Source organism: Simochromis diagramma, unplaced genomic scaffold, assembly GCF_900408965.1.
Source record: "Simochromis diagramma unplaced genomic scaffold, fSimDia1.1 OVJJ01000602.1, whole genome shotgun sequence".
NCBI classification, from domain to species: Eukaryota; Metazoa; Chordata; class Actinopteri; order Cichliformes; family Cichlidae; genus Simochromis; species Simochromis diagramma.
The window spans coordinates 4,796,519-4,812,305 of NW_024387040.1; the positions used below are offsets into that span (position 1 = coordinate 4,796,519).

General features: G+C 41.0%; 1 protein-coding gene across 3 annotated transcripts; it reads left to right on the plus strand.

Annotated features, from left to right (window-relative positions):
* The first annotated feature begins 928 nt into the window (after positions 1–928).
* On the plus strand, positions 929–13,759 carry mybl1 (v-myb avian myeloblastosis viral oncogene homolog-like 1). Of its 3 annotated transcripts, none has more exons than XM_040044380.1 (16): positions 929–1,337; positions 3,643–3,742; positions 3,948–4,019; positions 4,142–4,234; positions 4,939–5,159; positions 5,247–5,439; positions 6,142–6,216; positions 6,510–6,620; positions 7,386–7,625; positions 7,718–8,110; positions 8,203–8,342; positions 8,426–8,540; positions 8,624–8,740; positions 8,830–8,934; positions 9,084–9,278; positions 9,383–13,759. In XM_040044380.1, the coding sequence occupies exons 1-16, from the start codon at positions 1,315–1,317 to the stop codon at positions 9,506–9,508; spliced, it is 2,319 nt and encodes a 772-aa protein (XP_039900314.1). In that variant the 5' UTR covers positions 929–1,314; the 3' UTR covers positions 9,509–13,759. The 3 variants fall into 3 exon arrangements, with proteins under 3 accessions (XP_039900314.1, XP_039900315.1, XP_039900317.1); XM_040044381.1 differs by having other exon boundaries at positions 7,736–8,110; XM_040044383.1 differs by lacking the exon at positions 6,510–6,620.
* Positions 13,760–15,787: the final 2,028 nt, after the last annotated feature.

Here is a 15,787-nt window from a genome sequence, read left to right on the forward strand (position 1 = left end):
CGCAACAGGGGAGTGCGTTTTTAAAACGCCCCCTGTGGCTGTATTTTTTTTTACAATATCAACAAACTGTCCGTGTTTCAGGCGCTCGATCCCTTAAGAAAAATGTGCCTGGTACCAAGCCAATTTCATTTGACCACATTCTCTTTCTAAAAATATATTTTACACTGTACTTATGTAAAAAAACATTACATAAAAATGTCATACTTAATGAATAATAAAAACAGTATGTATGGGACTGCGGACGGGTAGTGACAGTAAATGTTGTAATATTTTCATATTGCACAAACACAGAAATGTCACTATTGTCATATCACTGAAATAAACCCCATATGAAGAGGTTAATTATATTTTATATGAGTGAAATCTGCAAGCAGTATGTCGATATCCTAAGTTTTGTCCACAAGATGCCAGCAAAACACCGTTTTTAGAGCTGCTCGTGGAAAGCCAATTTTTATGGTACTGTTTTGCTGCTCTCCTTATATAAGATGCAAATTATAATAATAAATATACCATAGTAATGCATCACATCAGCGCAAATGCAATCACCTGAAGGTATACGATGGCACAAAGGCGCAGATGATGCAGCCTTTTGCGCTTTCATTGTGCGATTTTTCGCGCTGTGTGCCTCAGAACCCTCTGAAAGTCCCCAAAGGGCCCCCAGAAAGTCCCGAAACCCACTTTGAGCCACTACAGTCATAATGAAAAGACCCATTTTGCTGAAAGAGGTGACAACACTGTTGTCTGCTATAACATTCGCCTCCTGAGATTCTCAACCAATGAAAGAACTGCTTGCAAATTCTTAACCAATCACTTGCGAGCGTGTCCTCGTTTTTGACCTATCAGTTTCGAGAACCGACTCCTCTCGTCACGGCCCCGTTTCTGACCAATCGGGGGCGAGGCCGCCTGTGCAGAGGGCTGGGCGCGAGAATCGGCGGGATGGACAAAAATCATAACGCCAAACAGAAGTACAGAAGAGAAAGATTATGATAGAAACAGCCCGGACGGCGAGTAATAAAAGTAGCCCACCTTCAGTTTCATAGCAAGTTTTTATGTTACGAGTCCGCATTTGAAGACAGCCTTTATCTGAAGAGGACATAGCAACGCCTTTCTCTGGGAAGATGTGAATATGACTTGTACGGAGAAAGTATATGTTATAAACTGTGCTTTTAGTTAGCTCGCTGCTAGCCAGATCCCGAAGAAACCTGCAATGACTGTCAACGCTTTCTATGGATACACATCTATTAAAGAGGGATTTTAGGGAGCTGCCAAGCACAGGTTCATCTACGAAGAATTTCAGTCCTCCTACCAGCTGTCATGGACAACGTGAAATCACGCAGGTGGGTGCCAGCAGTGTTTCATTATTCAATTCCCGTGACACAATGCACCTGTGTACAGTTAATACGACGTGCCTCATATAAACAGCTTATACTGCAAGTGCACCTGCACACTTGCACTGTAATAAGGTCTGCCTATGGGATTTATGAATAAGTAGTTAATGAATAGCACCTATAGTTAATAACATACCCCGATGAAAAGTATAGACAGTGTAAAATCCACGTTTCAGATATAGCTTAAACAACCTGAAACGTGCATTAATTTGAATGGGTGGCAATGCTTCTGAAAGTTTCGCATTCAAAATAATGTTCTGTGAATGTGAGGCGGGCAGCCAGTTTCACACAGCTGTTATGTAACAGCATCATCCTTGAAAACGCATTACTAGACAATGACAAATCAGCCAGATTAATGCATCTTTACTGCTCAGATTCACTTTTTCTGAATATTTAAAATAAAAACAACCACAGACTAAAAAACTCCACATCAGATAGCATGTGTCCTCTAATTATACATTACAGATTTTTGCATTAAGTCTCTTGGGTTTCTGGCAATGGAAGAAAAAGCTTCTAGACTGTATAAGTATACCATGTGAAAAATGTGGGTTAATTAGTTTAAAAATTATTCATATCAATCAGTTTTGTTAATCAGACATTATAGCCATCGCTTAAGCTAAAAGTACTACACATTTTCTCAGTCCATCCCAGTAAGTATGAATATTTGAACAGTATGCCCCGTGCATCGTTTGGACTGCTACCTTTAGACTTTGGAAAATAGGAAACCTTAAAATTGTAACCTTGGTCTGTTAGCCTCTATAAAGGGCATTTTTCATTATGTTCTAAGATATGGATAAACTTCAACAGCAACATGATTGTTTGAACACTGGATGTAGATCAGTATACTATTTGGTGACGCTTGTTACATTTTATTTTAGAGAAAGTCCTCTATCCAATTAGAACAACTCAGAGTTATTATTTCATATTCATTGCTTATGACTGGTGATGTATTCCTAATGGATTAAACACCGAATATAAATATGGTGCTTCTTTTACTTGCCACCTAGAATTATAGTTTTATATTCTTCAGTTTCAAAGTGAATAAATGAGTAAATGCCAGGAGGTTATGCAAGTATACCCCCTTTTTTTAAAACTTTTTTGAACTGGACCGTTAGGGCTTTGCCAGTCCCCTAACCACACCCCAGTACACCTCTTCCACCTCATCAAGACACACACACACACACACACACTTATAAAGCTCTGGTAGTGAAAGAGCCTGTTGATGCAGACCCCTCCTTTCCTCCAGTCACCTTAGGCCCCTCCTTCCTTTTCAGCAAACTTCTCTTGCCTCTTGTGAGGGAATCAGGCCATACCAAAATTCAATTGGTATACTAAAGTTTCCACTCTAAAGAAGACCTTTCATCCACATTTTCATATAAGACCTCAAGAGAGCACTCCCCAACCCCCTGTGTGTGCATGTGTGGTTGTAGAGGTCTCCTACAGGACAACAAGCCTGGCTGTTCAGGAATTTAATTTCTCCTCCATTTATTAAAGTCTGCTCCAGTACTGCAAAGACTTTAGTGCCCAGCAGCAGGTTTTTGCATGCAAAAAATTTGAAATGCAGTGTGCTGACATTTTGTATTATCAGTAGTTCTATTTTGTGTTCTTTATTGTGCATAATTATAATTGACATGTTATTTCTGTCTTTACATCTTCAAGACCTGTGACCTAATGCAGTCACACTGAGATCCCCACATCAACGAACTCATTGATTCATTTGTTTGGTTAGCTAAAATGTCCAGAGTCAGTGTTGTGCAATACATGAAGAACACGTTGCTTTCAGTTTTGATATGATGTGTCAAAGGCTTGTTTATTGGCCACTGATGCTTTTAGTTTTGCTTTTATTTGTCTTTTATTAATGTATTTGTTTATTTATTTTGCTGTGACATCAAAAGAGTTGTGGTCAGCTTTTGGTACATGCTGCTGCTTTTCCTCAATCCTGCCCCTAAAAAGCTTGGCATAACTCACTGCTAAAGTCTAATTCTTTTAACAGGGATTTTATTTCTTTCAGATGAAGTTAAAGCAAAGAGTAGGCAAATCTACTTGGTCACAAGACCGTTTAATTACACTGAGCCTTCATCCTGTAGTAATAGTTAAGCTTCTTACACCATTCTCAAGTAATTTCTTTTTACAGCTTTGGTGTCCATGTATTGATGTCTAATATATTAGCTTACAGGCACTGACCTCATACCTCAGTCTTGGGCTCCATTTGTGGTCTAAATGTGCTCTTCTTTTACTGCCTTGTATATTTTAGCAATGATGAGGATGAAGAGCTGCAGTCCACAGATCCAGAGAGTAAAGAGAAGAGCAAAGATAAAAAGACACTGTGCAAAGTAAAGTGGTCACGAGATGAGGTAAGTTTATCAGAGATCTGACATCTGAGCTGGGAATTTGTTGGAAAGATTTAACTTGAGGCATTGCATGTTATGTTCTGCTTTTATCTCCTCGCAAACATCTTTAAGGGTAACTGTATAACAGTGTTTATGTGAAAATGCTGAACAAGATGCCTTACACGTGCTCTGTACCATTTGCTTTTTTTCCATCTCTCTTTTTCTTCAGGATGAAAAGCTGAAAAAGCTTGTTGAGCAGCACGGAACAGACTCCTGGAAATTAATAGCTACCCTTTTTCCAGTAAGCGCATTTCAATTGTGTAATTTCATTAAACAAAAATGTTACTACTTTACACCATATTGGTTTATCTCTTTCAGTTACTACTGTAATGAGGTGTTGCTCTTTGTGTATCTTTATCACAGGGGAGGACAGATGGCCAGTGTCAGCACCGGTGGCAGAAGGTGCTCAATCCAGAGCTAGTGAAAGGACCATGGACAAAGGAGGAGGATCAAAAGGTAAGACGAGCTCTGAATCCCTATTTTGTGCAGAAACATTGGTGACAAAATGGGTAAATGATATGGCAGAGAGGGGAGAGAGCAGTTTAGACAGGTTGAAAACACACAATACAAAGACAAGTGCCACAATATGTAATGTACCCTTTAGCTTCAGAATAACCAGGCTGTGCACATGTGCATGCTTACTTCCCGCCAAGAAGGTTTTTTTTCATTTTTTTCTAAAGTAAATTCTCCACTACGTCATTCGTAATAAAACAGTCTCTTCAAGTAAGAGGTTTAGCAGCCAGCCGCTTTTTTAATTAGTTTTTTTTCCTACAAAGCAAAGCTTGAAGACCTTTTCCTGCTGTTAGACCAGCGATGCATTCCTTAAATGGATCACTGTTGTTCAAGAATGTCATGAATGGTGTGTCATTCCTCCGAAATGTTGGAATCATAACAAAAACACAGATCTTACAATTATAGCTTAGCCTGCCAAAAGTGACATCACAACATTTCTCAGCCTCCATGGAAAGAGCCAAACAAGCTCTGCTGTTGCTATAGTGAAGGTTTCTAAACAGCACTGCTTCTCTTAGAAATCTGAACTCTTTGAACAAGTTTATAGAGTGGCAGAATTAATTAGGGCCCTACCCCATTCATTCATAAACCCATGAATTTATTTACTCGTGCTTCTACTGAATATCCTCCACGTGGTGGTGTTTATGCAGGTTATTGACCTCGTACATAAATATGGTCCCAAGCGCTGGTCAGTGATTGCGAAGCACCTCCAGGGAAGAATCGGAAAGCAGTGCCGTGAACGCTGGCACAACCACCTCAACCCAGAAGTTAAGAAGTCTTCATGGACTCAGGAAGAGGATCGAATCATCTATGAAGCCCACAAACGCCTTGGCAACCGCTGGGCTGAGATCTCTAAGCTTCTTCCTGGACGGTAGTGTAGTGCGTCACACACTGTCTGTTTGTGCTTCCTGTCTAAGTAATGTAAGTGAGTCACACTAGCAATGCTATCCCCTAACAGAACGGACAACTCCATCAAGAACCACTGGAATTCCACCATGAAGAGAAAAGTGGAGCATGAGGGGTACCTGCAAGATGGCTGCAAGACTTCCTCTGCTAATGGGAAGAGACGCCACAACAGGCAGTGTCCTGCAACTCCAACAGAGCCCCAGCACTGTGACCGCAGCCCTGTGGCTATGACAGCATCAAACCAGGTCCATCCTCAGTCTTTGTTTCATTTGTCCTCTTACTTAAAACATGCTTCACCTCAAATACAACATTTATAATCAGGGCCCATTTAACTGTAAAAAACTCATAGTACCGTATCACCCCAATCGATCTCTTCATTCTCAGACTGTGGGCTTGTGATATTTAAAAGTAGAATGAGAGGCAGAGCCTTCAGCTTTCAGGCCTCTTTCCTGTGGAACCAGCTCCCAGTTTGGAATCGGCAGACATCTCTACTTTTAAAATCAGGCTTAAAACTTTCCTTTTTGATAAAGCATATCGTTAGGTCTGGATCAGGTGACCCTGAATCCTCCTTTAGTTATGCTGAAAAAGACTTAGGCTGCTGCAGGCTTCCTATGATGCACTGTTTCTTCTTCACTCACCTTCCCCTTTATGTGTTTATACACCACTGCACTTCAACAGTGTGTCTTTTGTCCTGTTTCCTCCCCTCACCCTCAACCTGTCACGGCAGATGGCCGCCCCTCCCTGAGTCTGGATCTGCCAGATGTTCTTCCTGTTAAAAAGGAGCTTTTCCTTCCCACTGTTGCCAAGTGCTTGCTCATAAAGAGACATGTTATTGTTTGTGTTTTCTCTGTATTATTATGATCTTTACCTTACAATATAAAGCACAATGAGGTGACTGCTGTTGTGATTTGGCGCTATTTGAGCTAAGTGTAATGCTCTGTTTGCAGATGGGTGGTTTTCCATTTGAGCCTCATGGTGGGCACATGATGGACAGTCTTCCTGAAAATTCAAGCTTCATATCAGTGAGTCTTTTATGAGGTTTCTTTGCATGCTAGTGGGGAAAACGTCTGACTTCTTTATTTTCTGGTCTTTCTGTAGTTGTACTTGTGATTGCTAACTCTGGAGCTCAAATCAAAAACTTGAACGTCCTGTTTTTTCTCCTAACACAAAATACAGCTGAAAGGGTGTGCGATGTCAGTGCTGTTGTTGCAGTGTTTTTATGTTTATGTCTTGTTTTCCTGATTTTCTTAACTCTCGTAACTCTTTCCTCTTTTCCTTTCGCCTCCTCTTCCTCCGTGATGTTTGTTTATTCCAGCCATCCTGCCTGGATGATCCTGACAGAGAGCAAAGAATTAAGGAGCTTGAACTGCTGCTTATGTCAGCAGAGAGTGAAGTCCACCAACAAGTGCAGTGCAGAGGTTCATGTGTAAGAACACACACTGAACGTGTGTTAGCATTCTTAGTCAGCATAGCCTGCGTGTGTTAATAGCTTACAGTACATACACTGTAAAAAGGCTCATATTTATATTAAATATGTCTTCGCGTCAAAGTGATATAAACAGCGAGTTACATAATCTGAAAAAACAATATATTGATATCGAAAAGTTTATTTAAGTCCAAAATCCTGGCATTTGATTCTAACTGGCCTTCATTAATGAACTTTTTGCAGTGTATATATTCTAAAACAAGAATGAGGGCATGTATGCGTGTCTGTAGCCTGTTTGCTGTAGTGTTGCAATAGTAACTACTTTCCCCTTCTCGCCACTTACTCAGACTGGCCTGAAGCTGTGCTTGGTAGTCCCCCTAGCTCCCACCCCTCACCTCGCCCATTATTTTAGTTTTAAACTTGATCCCGCCCCCTCATCCCCTCCAGCCCTCACTCCCTGCCACCCTACCATACCCACACTTAGCCCGCAGTTTGGTTCTGACTAAAGCATTCTCAGTCTCTATTCTGTCTGCACTGACTGTTTTCATACTTCATTCACATTTATTCTTTCCAGTGAGCGACTTTATACTGTACAATTTTTTCCCACCATTTCCTACACATAATTTCCAAACTCATGCAAATTAGCAATAATTTTACACCACATCTGCCAAACCCATCAGATCAGACACCATCCTGCTGCACGAGCCAAAGATCTAACAGCAGTGTCTTTAACCCCCACCCGTCCCCTGCTGCCCTCTATCTCAGAGTTTGGAGCAGTACCCAGCATGGCCAGACAGTGTGTCAGATGACACGTTAACCACGAGTAGCAGTAGCCTGGAAGAACAAGCAGAGAGAAGACCCTGGAAGGGCCCTGAGATCCCGCAGGGAGCTCCAGCACCGCTTCCTGTCTCGCCCAGCAAGTTCCTGGCTGTAGAGGCCAGCACAGTGCTGTCCACCCTGCAGACCATACCAGAATTTGCAGAGACCATGGAGCTTATTGATTCAGTGAGTAACAAATGGAGATGAACACAGAACAAACATAACTCTGTGTAAATTTGTTGGCCAAATATTGTGAATGTATTAAAGATCTACTGTAGATGTGTTTTGCTCTGCAGGATCCTGTCGCATGGAACGAAGTGGCCAGTTTTGATTTGTCAGAGACAGCGACGCCGTCCAGGCACAACCAGGCAGCCTATAGCACTATCTTGCAAGAGAGCGCCATGTACAATTCAGTGAATTACCCAGTCAACGCTGCCACTACCGACTTAGGCCAAGACAGGAACTGTGCTCCATTTGGTGTGGGAGATCTTACATCCCTGACTCCCATTAACTCATCCAAACCCACCCAGGCTTCCACTGGGAGGAAGAGGAGAAGAGAGAGGGGGGAACTATCTCCTTTGTGTGACAAGACTTGCTCTTCCTTCTTGGAAAATATTTCAAATTCTCCCAAGAAAACACCTATAAAGACACTGCCATTTACCCCGTCACGAGTAATTATCTTAATAATTTACTTCAGAGAACATCTTCCCGTTACAGCTGATGCAGTGATTTGACTAATATGCCATGTCTTCATTCTCCTCAGTTCTGCAACATATCAGTGCCAGAGCATCTCAATCTGGAAAACCCCGCCCTCACCTCAACTCCTGTGTGCGGTCAGAGGTGTCTGCTCAACACACCCCTTCAAAAAGATACCACACCTAAACACCAGAAAGAGAATGATGGGTAAATGAATCGGCTGTAAGCAGTATATCAGAAGATCTTTTTGCTTGCAGAAAACTAGTGTAATCACAATTACAAATATGTAGTTCCAGGACTCCTAAATTCTGCAAAACAGTCATGACTCCAACTCCGAGGACACCCACTCCTTTCAAAAATGCTTTGGCTGCCCAGGAGAAAATGCACGGGCCACTAAAGAGAGAGGTAAATTTGCCAAATTCTGGTGCAAGCAGGTGAACATATTGCTGCCTTTTTTGTGGTTATACTCATCCATTTTTGTTTTGCAGCCACAGCCTTTGGCCTTTCTCGAAGAAGACATTCGAGAAGTTCTAAAGCAAGAGACCGGAACAGACATCTTCAACAGAGCAGACTTACAGCCAGATTACAGAGTGTGGAAACATAACGTAAGTCACGAAATACAACCTTTATGACCTCAACACCTCATCAAAAAACTAAGAAATAATTTTATTTCATTTTGATGCTTCAAAATTAGATGGATGGCCCAGCTAGAAAAGTGCGCAAGTCTCTTGTCCTGGACCCTTGGGGCAAAGAAAGCATTAATACTGAACTTTTCCAAGACCAGCTCGACGATGCACAGGTAAGCCTCTCTGACCACACTTCAAATCAGCTTCAGGTCCTGGAGCCCTTTCCAAGTAAAAGTATTTTTATAAATACCATGTAATTACTATTACTCTTAATCTACTGCTTTCTTAAAACCCGCACCATTCAAAGAATGCCATGTTGCAGGTGTCAGATGAAGGTCTACTGACAAGCTCTTCATTGGTTTCTCCGATCTCCGAGAGAGACGAGTGTGGCCATTCTGTGACTTCCGGGAAAGATGAGCTCTCATTAGGAGTCGCCGTTCATACTCAACACTTTACTAGCCCTCAGACGAAGAAGCTTCCGACTTCTAACAAAGCAACAAAACACAACACTGCACAGGTATGACGAAACAAAACAACTGTCATTAATGTCAATGTGTAGTTAATGCTGTGAAAAGGGTAGAAACAGACAATCACAGTAACCACTGATCACCTTCTGTGCAGGTGAGTGAGTGGGAAGCAGTGGTTTATGGAAAGACGCAGGACCAACTGATCATGACAGAACAGGCTCGTCAGTACCTGAATCCCTACCCACCGTCCACCTCTGTCTCAAGGGCGCTTGTGCTTTAAAGCCGTTCCCTCGACTACGCAGGCAGCACTACATCTGTCCAACAACTAAAACCTCCACTGAATCTTGTAAGAGACAATCCAGTGAAGACAAATTGTTTTATTTTTCTTCTGAAGCAGAAGTGCACTGCCAGTGACGTCCATACAGAGGTTTTGTTCTCAACGCATTTTGAGGTAACTGCCCAAAGTGTTCTCTGTTTGCCAGCAGTCATGAGCAGTTTTGTACACATACAAAAAGGCTTTTTCTTTTAATCAACCTGCACATAGAGTAGGCTGCAGAAATAGTGTGTATCACCAGCAGCGGCTGCTTCTGAGTTGTATATTATTAATATATTGTTTAAAGACATGAAAGACATTATAAGATGTAGCGCTACTCATTGTTTATCTCCTCCTGCATGTTTTTACTAAACTGCCCCACTGCTGTTAGCAGATAAAAAAACACGTATGTGCAGCATTTGTAGCTTTTTACCGACACCCGTGTACAATGAAATCACGCCATGGGTTGTAAACTGACGCAGTACAGACTTCATTCACTGGCCACTTTATTGGGTATATCTGCTCGACCGCTCATTAACGCAAGGCATATCATATGGTCAAGATGACCATATGATGTGAAGTTTACACCGAGCGTGAGAGTGAGGAAGAAAGGTGATTTAAGTGACTGAACACAGCATGGTTGTTGGTGCTCAGAAATTGCTGATCTGCTGGGATTTTCCATCACTACCTTCTCTAGGTTTTACAGATACAAAATTCAAAATGGGTAAAAATGGCCAGACTGAAGGCAAAAGTAACTCAAATAACCAAAATATGCAGAAGAGCACCTCTGATGTAGCTGAGGGGCTACAGCAGCAGAAGACCATACCAGATGCCACTCCTGTCAGCTAATAACAGGAAACTGAGGCTTTAATTCACACAGGCTCCCTGAAACTGTACAAAAAAAGATTGGAAAAATCTTGCCTGGTCTGACGAGTCTCAATATTCAGATGGTAGGGTCAGAATTTGGAGTAAACGACATGAAATCATGCATCCATCCTGCCTTCCTGTACTCAAATGGGATCCACAGACAACAGACCCCATCAGATCCAGTCACCTTTGGGATGTAGCTGAAAATCTGCAGCAACTATGTGATGCTATCATGTCAATAAGGATCAAAATCTCTCAGGAAAGTTTCCAGCACCTCGTTGAATCTGCGCCATGAAGAATTAAGACAGTTCTGAAGCCAAAAGAGGGTCTAATCCCATATTAGGAAGGTGTACCTAACAAAGTGGCTGGTGAGTGTGTAATGTTACTATTGATTTTTAAATGAGAAAAAAATGCACTTACATGTTTTTTGTGACAGCAGTGTTATGTTAAGGAGGAATGCCAATCGGACTCCATGTGAAGTTTTTAGGATGGAAATAGGAAGCTGTCAGTATTGCACTATTGAGTTGACTTTGCTGCTGAGAAAGGAGCAGTATTTTCGAGGGCAAACTGGATAGCACTTGTGATGGTATTTTTTTATTATTATTTTATTCCTTTTATAACAAAGCGTTTCCTTTCCAAGGCCATAGAGTCGGTGGAGACATCGGTTGAATGTATTTCATTGCAATGTACATGTGAAAGAACCTCAAAAATGGAAGGGTACCTTAATGTTTATTTTTGTTTGTTTTATTTATTATCTGACAGCTCTAAGGCTTAGATATTAATATAAATCGGACACCGTGAGTTTCGAAGAAGTTTAATCTTGCTGCCAAAACAGCCTAAAAACTCTCACTTGCTCTAAAGCAGTTCTCTATTAGGGAATGAATGGCCGCCATTGTTTTGGTCAGACATTCGTATCATTAGTGCTCAGCAACAAGCATTTTGTTGGAGAAGGATTTAGGTTTTATGTGAGGGCTGTAGGTTTTATTTATTTAATGTCTACTAATTTATTTATTTCTAAAAGAAAACATTTAAGAGAAATTATTGAGAAATTATATTGTCTTTTTTTCTTTCAAAATTAGGATTGGGCAACCATTCACTTTTCATTTCTCCAAGTTAGAAGAACAAGCACTCCAACTGATTTAATGTTAATTTCTTCTCCTGATTAGGCGAGAGCTAGCAAATAACCTTTGCATAGTTGTACGTGTGATTTTGTAAAATATAGATAGGATGTATGTAGGTAGCGGGACTCCATTTCTGACCTCTAATCATAGACTAATTGCACTTTTTTTCCTCTTTGTTTAAATGTAAATGTTCATTCTCATAATGTAGCTCCTGTTCTTACCTTTTTTCGTGTGTGTATGTGTTAGATGGGTGTTTCCTCATGTTTGAAGTGAATGCTGATGTTAAGATCATGCTGCTTTATTTACACATGTTCTTTTCTCCTGTTTTGCTGCAAAAGGTGTATTTAAAATGCACTACGTAAAAACCTTGTATTTTCAGACAGATGGCTTTGAGCTAAAACACAAAATACATATTGGTCAATACATATGTTATTACAACTCTGTCTCCTAAAATGCTGGGCTGCTGTGCAGAATGCAATATGTTGCTAAAACCCTATATTTAATTGGAAACAGTGCAAAGATGTCATTGGATGTTATGTTTTGATACTGATGCCAGTAATATGTTTCAAATAAGGTGAAAACAAGGGCTTGTTTACCACTGACTACTGCTTTTTTAACACTATGAGGAAGGCATTTGCACTAGTCTGAAAGCAAAATGTTTTCCCATTTTTAGATTTTAGTGGTCACCAGCTCCTAGTCTTCTTTGTCATATTTTTAATTTCTTTATGACATGTCCGAACGCTGGGCAGGACAGTTTAGCACCTGCTTTCTTCACCTCTTTCTTTGGAGCAATATCACCGAGCATTAAAGCGCATATTAGCCGTGCAGTGTGCACAATGCAACCGAATATCATCTGGCTTTTTGAGCTGGACACTCATAACAAGTTGATTGATCCGTCTCCCTTTTTTTAGCCCGGACAACACATTGTCCACGATGTCAGAGATGAATTACAGATTGTGATTGGTCAGACCACAGGACAGTTTTTCCCTTCATCCAAGTCCGTTTTAAATGAGCTTGGCCCAGGCAGCTGTATTTCTGGATATTGTTAGATTAATTTTTTTTCTATTCTTACTTTGAATGCCATTTTTTATTACATACACTGTGGGCAACTGCAAGAAGCCGTTCACTGAAAATGGTTGTCAGATGTTTCATTTTAGTTTCAGTGTCAGCTTCACTGATGTCCTCTGGAGACATCACATTTATTATTGAACTATTAGCCCACACAGTCTCACTAAGTGAAGGATGCCTCCCTAATTTGCCTCGGTCACTATACTCACTACAATGAACCTTTCTAATGTAGTATTAGTATTTAAGCTGGTTTGAAACACCTTGTTGACATCAAGTTCAAAATAAGCGCAAATCTTTCTATTTACATTTTTTTGTCTTGTTATCTTTGTGACATTTTAAACTAAATATAGGGCTTAAAATGTTTGCAAATCATTGCATTCTGTTTTTATTAACATCTGTACAAGATCCAGATGTGATCTCTGCTGCAGCCATTGTCTCCTTGTATCCTGCTGAACTACCCTTGAGTGAGATGTCACATGTTTCTCTGCTCACTCATTTCACCTTATGGACAAGAACAAATGCACTCTCGAACCGCTCCATAAAAAAGCTCCATAATCTGGTGAAGTAACACTATAGCTACATGTATTTTTTTTCTTGTATCATCTGCTTTAGTGGATCCAGTAATGGCTATAATCTGGATTATCCTGCATTAAGTATTTGAGTGAGAATAAGAAGGGAATCTTGTCAGGGAAATCAGGTGGAAAGATCAGAAGAATATGGTACACAACGCTAAAAAACAGACTAAACAACTTTGTAAGATGTTTACTGTATATTTGGATCGGGTGGCTGAGATCTGTCTAATCTGTATATATTTGTGTCGTATGTTCTGTGTGTTGGTTTGTACATTCCATTTGTTAAAACCAAGATAATCTGTTTGTGTGTTAATGACACATTGTAACATCATAGGTTGCAAGGGAATTAAGTACATATAAGTACAGGATAGTAGCAGCTGTCATATACTATTGTAGTTATGCATGAGCAGTACACAAGATGCTGGACTTTGCTTTCATTTACAGGAGAATCACACATGTAACACTTGAGTTATACTATATAGCATTTTCAGTTGAAACCATAATCGAGGTACCATAGAAATCCTGCCAGCTGTCTTTGTAACCATGTACTTAATTTGGCTAAATAAATGCATTTGTTGGATAATTTTAAAGGTATTCTGACTTTCTTGTGTTTGCATTTTCACTTGCCATCAACTGCCAAAATGCCTTTGTGCAAATTAGTATACGTTACATGCTGTTTTCTGCATAATAAAGATTTCTGATGATCGCTTAGTTTTTCTGACACGCTCACAGCGGGCATGGCGACACTCTGACGTCTTGCCAAAAACTAACGCCACTGAAAGCTTTTTCTTTGTCTTTTTAAATGGTGAAAGTGGAAATTGAAATATTCCACCTTTAATCATGCACTCTAATTTTTCCTCACATGCAGCGTGGACATCTAAGCAGGTGAAGGCTGGGTGTGACAACTCATGGAGTGGTTTGAAGATGACCTCTCTGTCATGTGTGTATGTATACGTTGGGATGCTGTCAACTTGGCCTGGGGTCCAGGGACACGAGCCCCCTCCACCAGAACAAGAGGCCTCTCCACAGGGTCAGCTGCTGGCCCTAAAGGGGCCCACTCACCCATGACTTAATGCCCCTGAGCTCCTTTGTCCTTTGGGCTGTTGGTTTTACAGGCCCATTCACTCAATTGCCCCCCAAATGGAGGGAGAATGTGACGACTTGCCTTATGCTGAAGGAGCGGCAGTGCGCATGCATGCAAACAATGTACACATAAACACACGAGCGCCACATGCACGCCATGTCCACTTAATCAATCTGTCCTCCTTTGCTTTCATTCTGGTACAAGAGGGCCTTTTGTTATTGCGTGACCCGCACTATGAGCCGAAAGATGTCGGGGACCCTTTGCTTCTTAATTGGTTATTGGCAGCAGCCCTTCCACTTTGTACCTCCTGCATGTATTTAGTTGAAACAATGACTTACTGAAACACTATATAGACCTAAAATAAACATATAATTGCTGTTTTCGGATGAATTACATTTAACCTAGATATACAGATTCTCTTCACATGCTGTAGTTTCCACTGATTTAATTATAATGTCCAGTGCACGTTTGCCCCCCTTCTGTATCTCTTATCATTCAGTCAGCTTGACTAGGTAAGGTATGTGTGTGTGTCCATTTTTGGGTCTACCCTGTGCACCAAAGACATGAAACAGAGCCTACAGGCATCTGACCAAATCTCCTCGGCCTTCTTTCTTTAAGCACACACCCATAAGCGAGTGCACAAACTCTCTCACACACACTGTTTGCCTTTGTGTATGCTAGACAGCAGATGGCAGCCCATTATAGGGCTGACAGAGCAGTCATCTGGCAGGCACCCCGGTTACCCCCTCCTTCCACCTCTCCTCCCCCACCACCCAAAAGACACCCAGCACAACACAACAGGGATAGGAGCCTTTTAGGCGGGAGACTGTATCTGTGTGTGTGTGTGTGTTAAAATTGGACACTGGCCTTTCCGCTCTATATAGGTCACTGTTTCCACTGTTGTGTGTGTCAGCGCCATGTGAGGTAAGTCAGGCTCACATTTGACTGGGGATTTGCCAGGCTATGACTTACTTTGAATGGAAAGTTTATCTCTACAGTATGGAGGACTGATGCTGCTAAATAAAAAATTTAATGGAAAAATACATGTATGTATTAATTATGTAAAGAATAAAAAAAAATGATAATAATGTTTCATTCAGCTTCTTTATTAATTTACCTTTGTAGTATTATCTCACACATCTTTATTTCCTTTATTTGATTTTTCATCTTTCACCTTCTGACACTTTTAATGACAGTCAGTAATACAGTCAGTAATACAGTCAGTAATACAGAACACAGAAAGAATTCAGTTCTTTCTGTGAAAGATCGGGTCCTCTACCTGAGGCCTGGCAGCTTGAGGATCCTTCCTTGGACTGTTCTGGACAGAGATCTCAGATGTTGTTCCTGGGATCTGCTGGTACCACTTGCCCAGCTTAGGGGTCACTGCACTGAGTGCTCCGATTACCATGGGGACCACCGTTGCTTTCACCCTCCACAACTTTGCAAGCTCTTCTCTCATCCCTTGGTTTTTCTCGAGCTTGTCATGTTCCTTCTTCCTGATGTTGATATCACTTAGTATAGCTACAGCTATCAC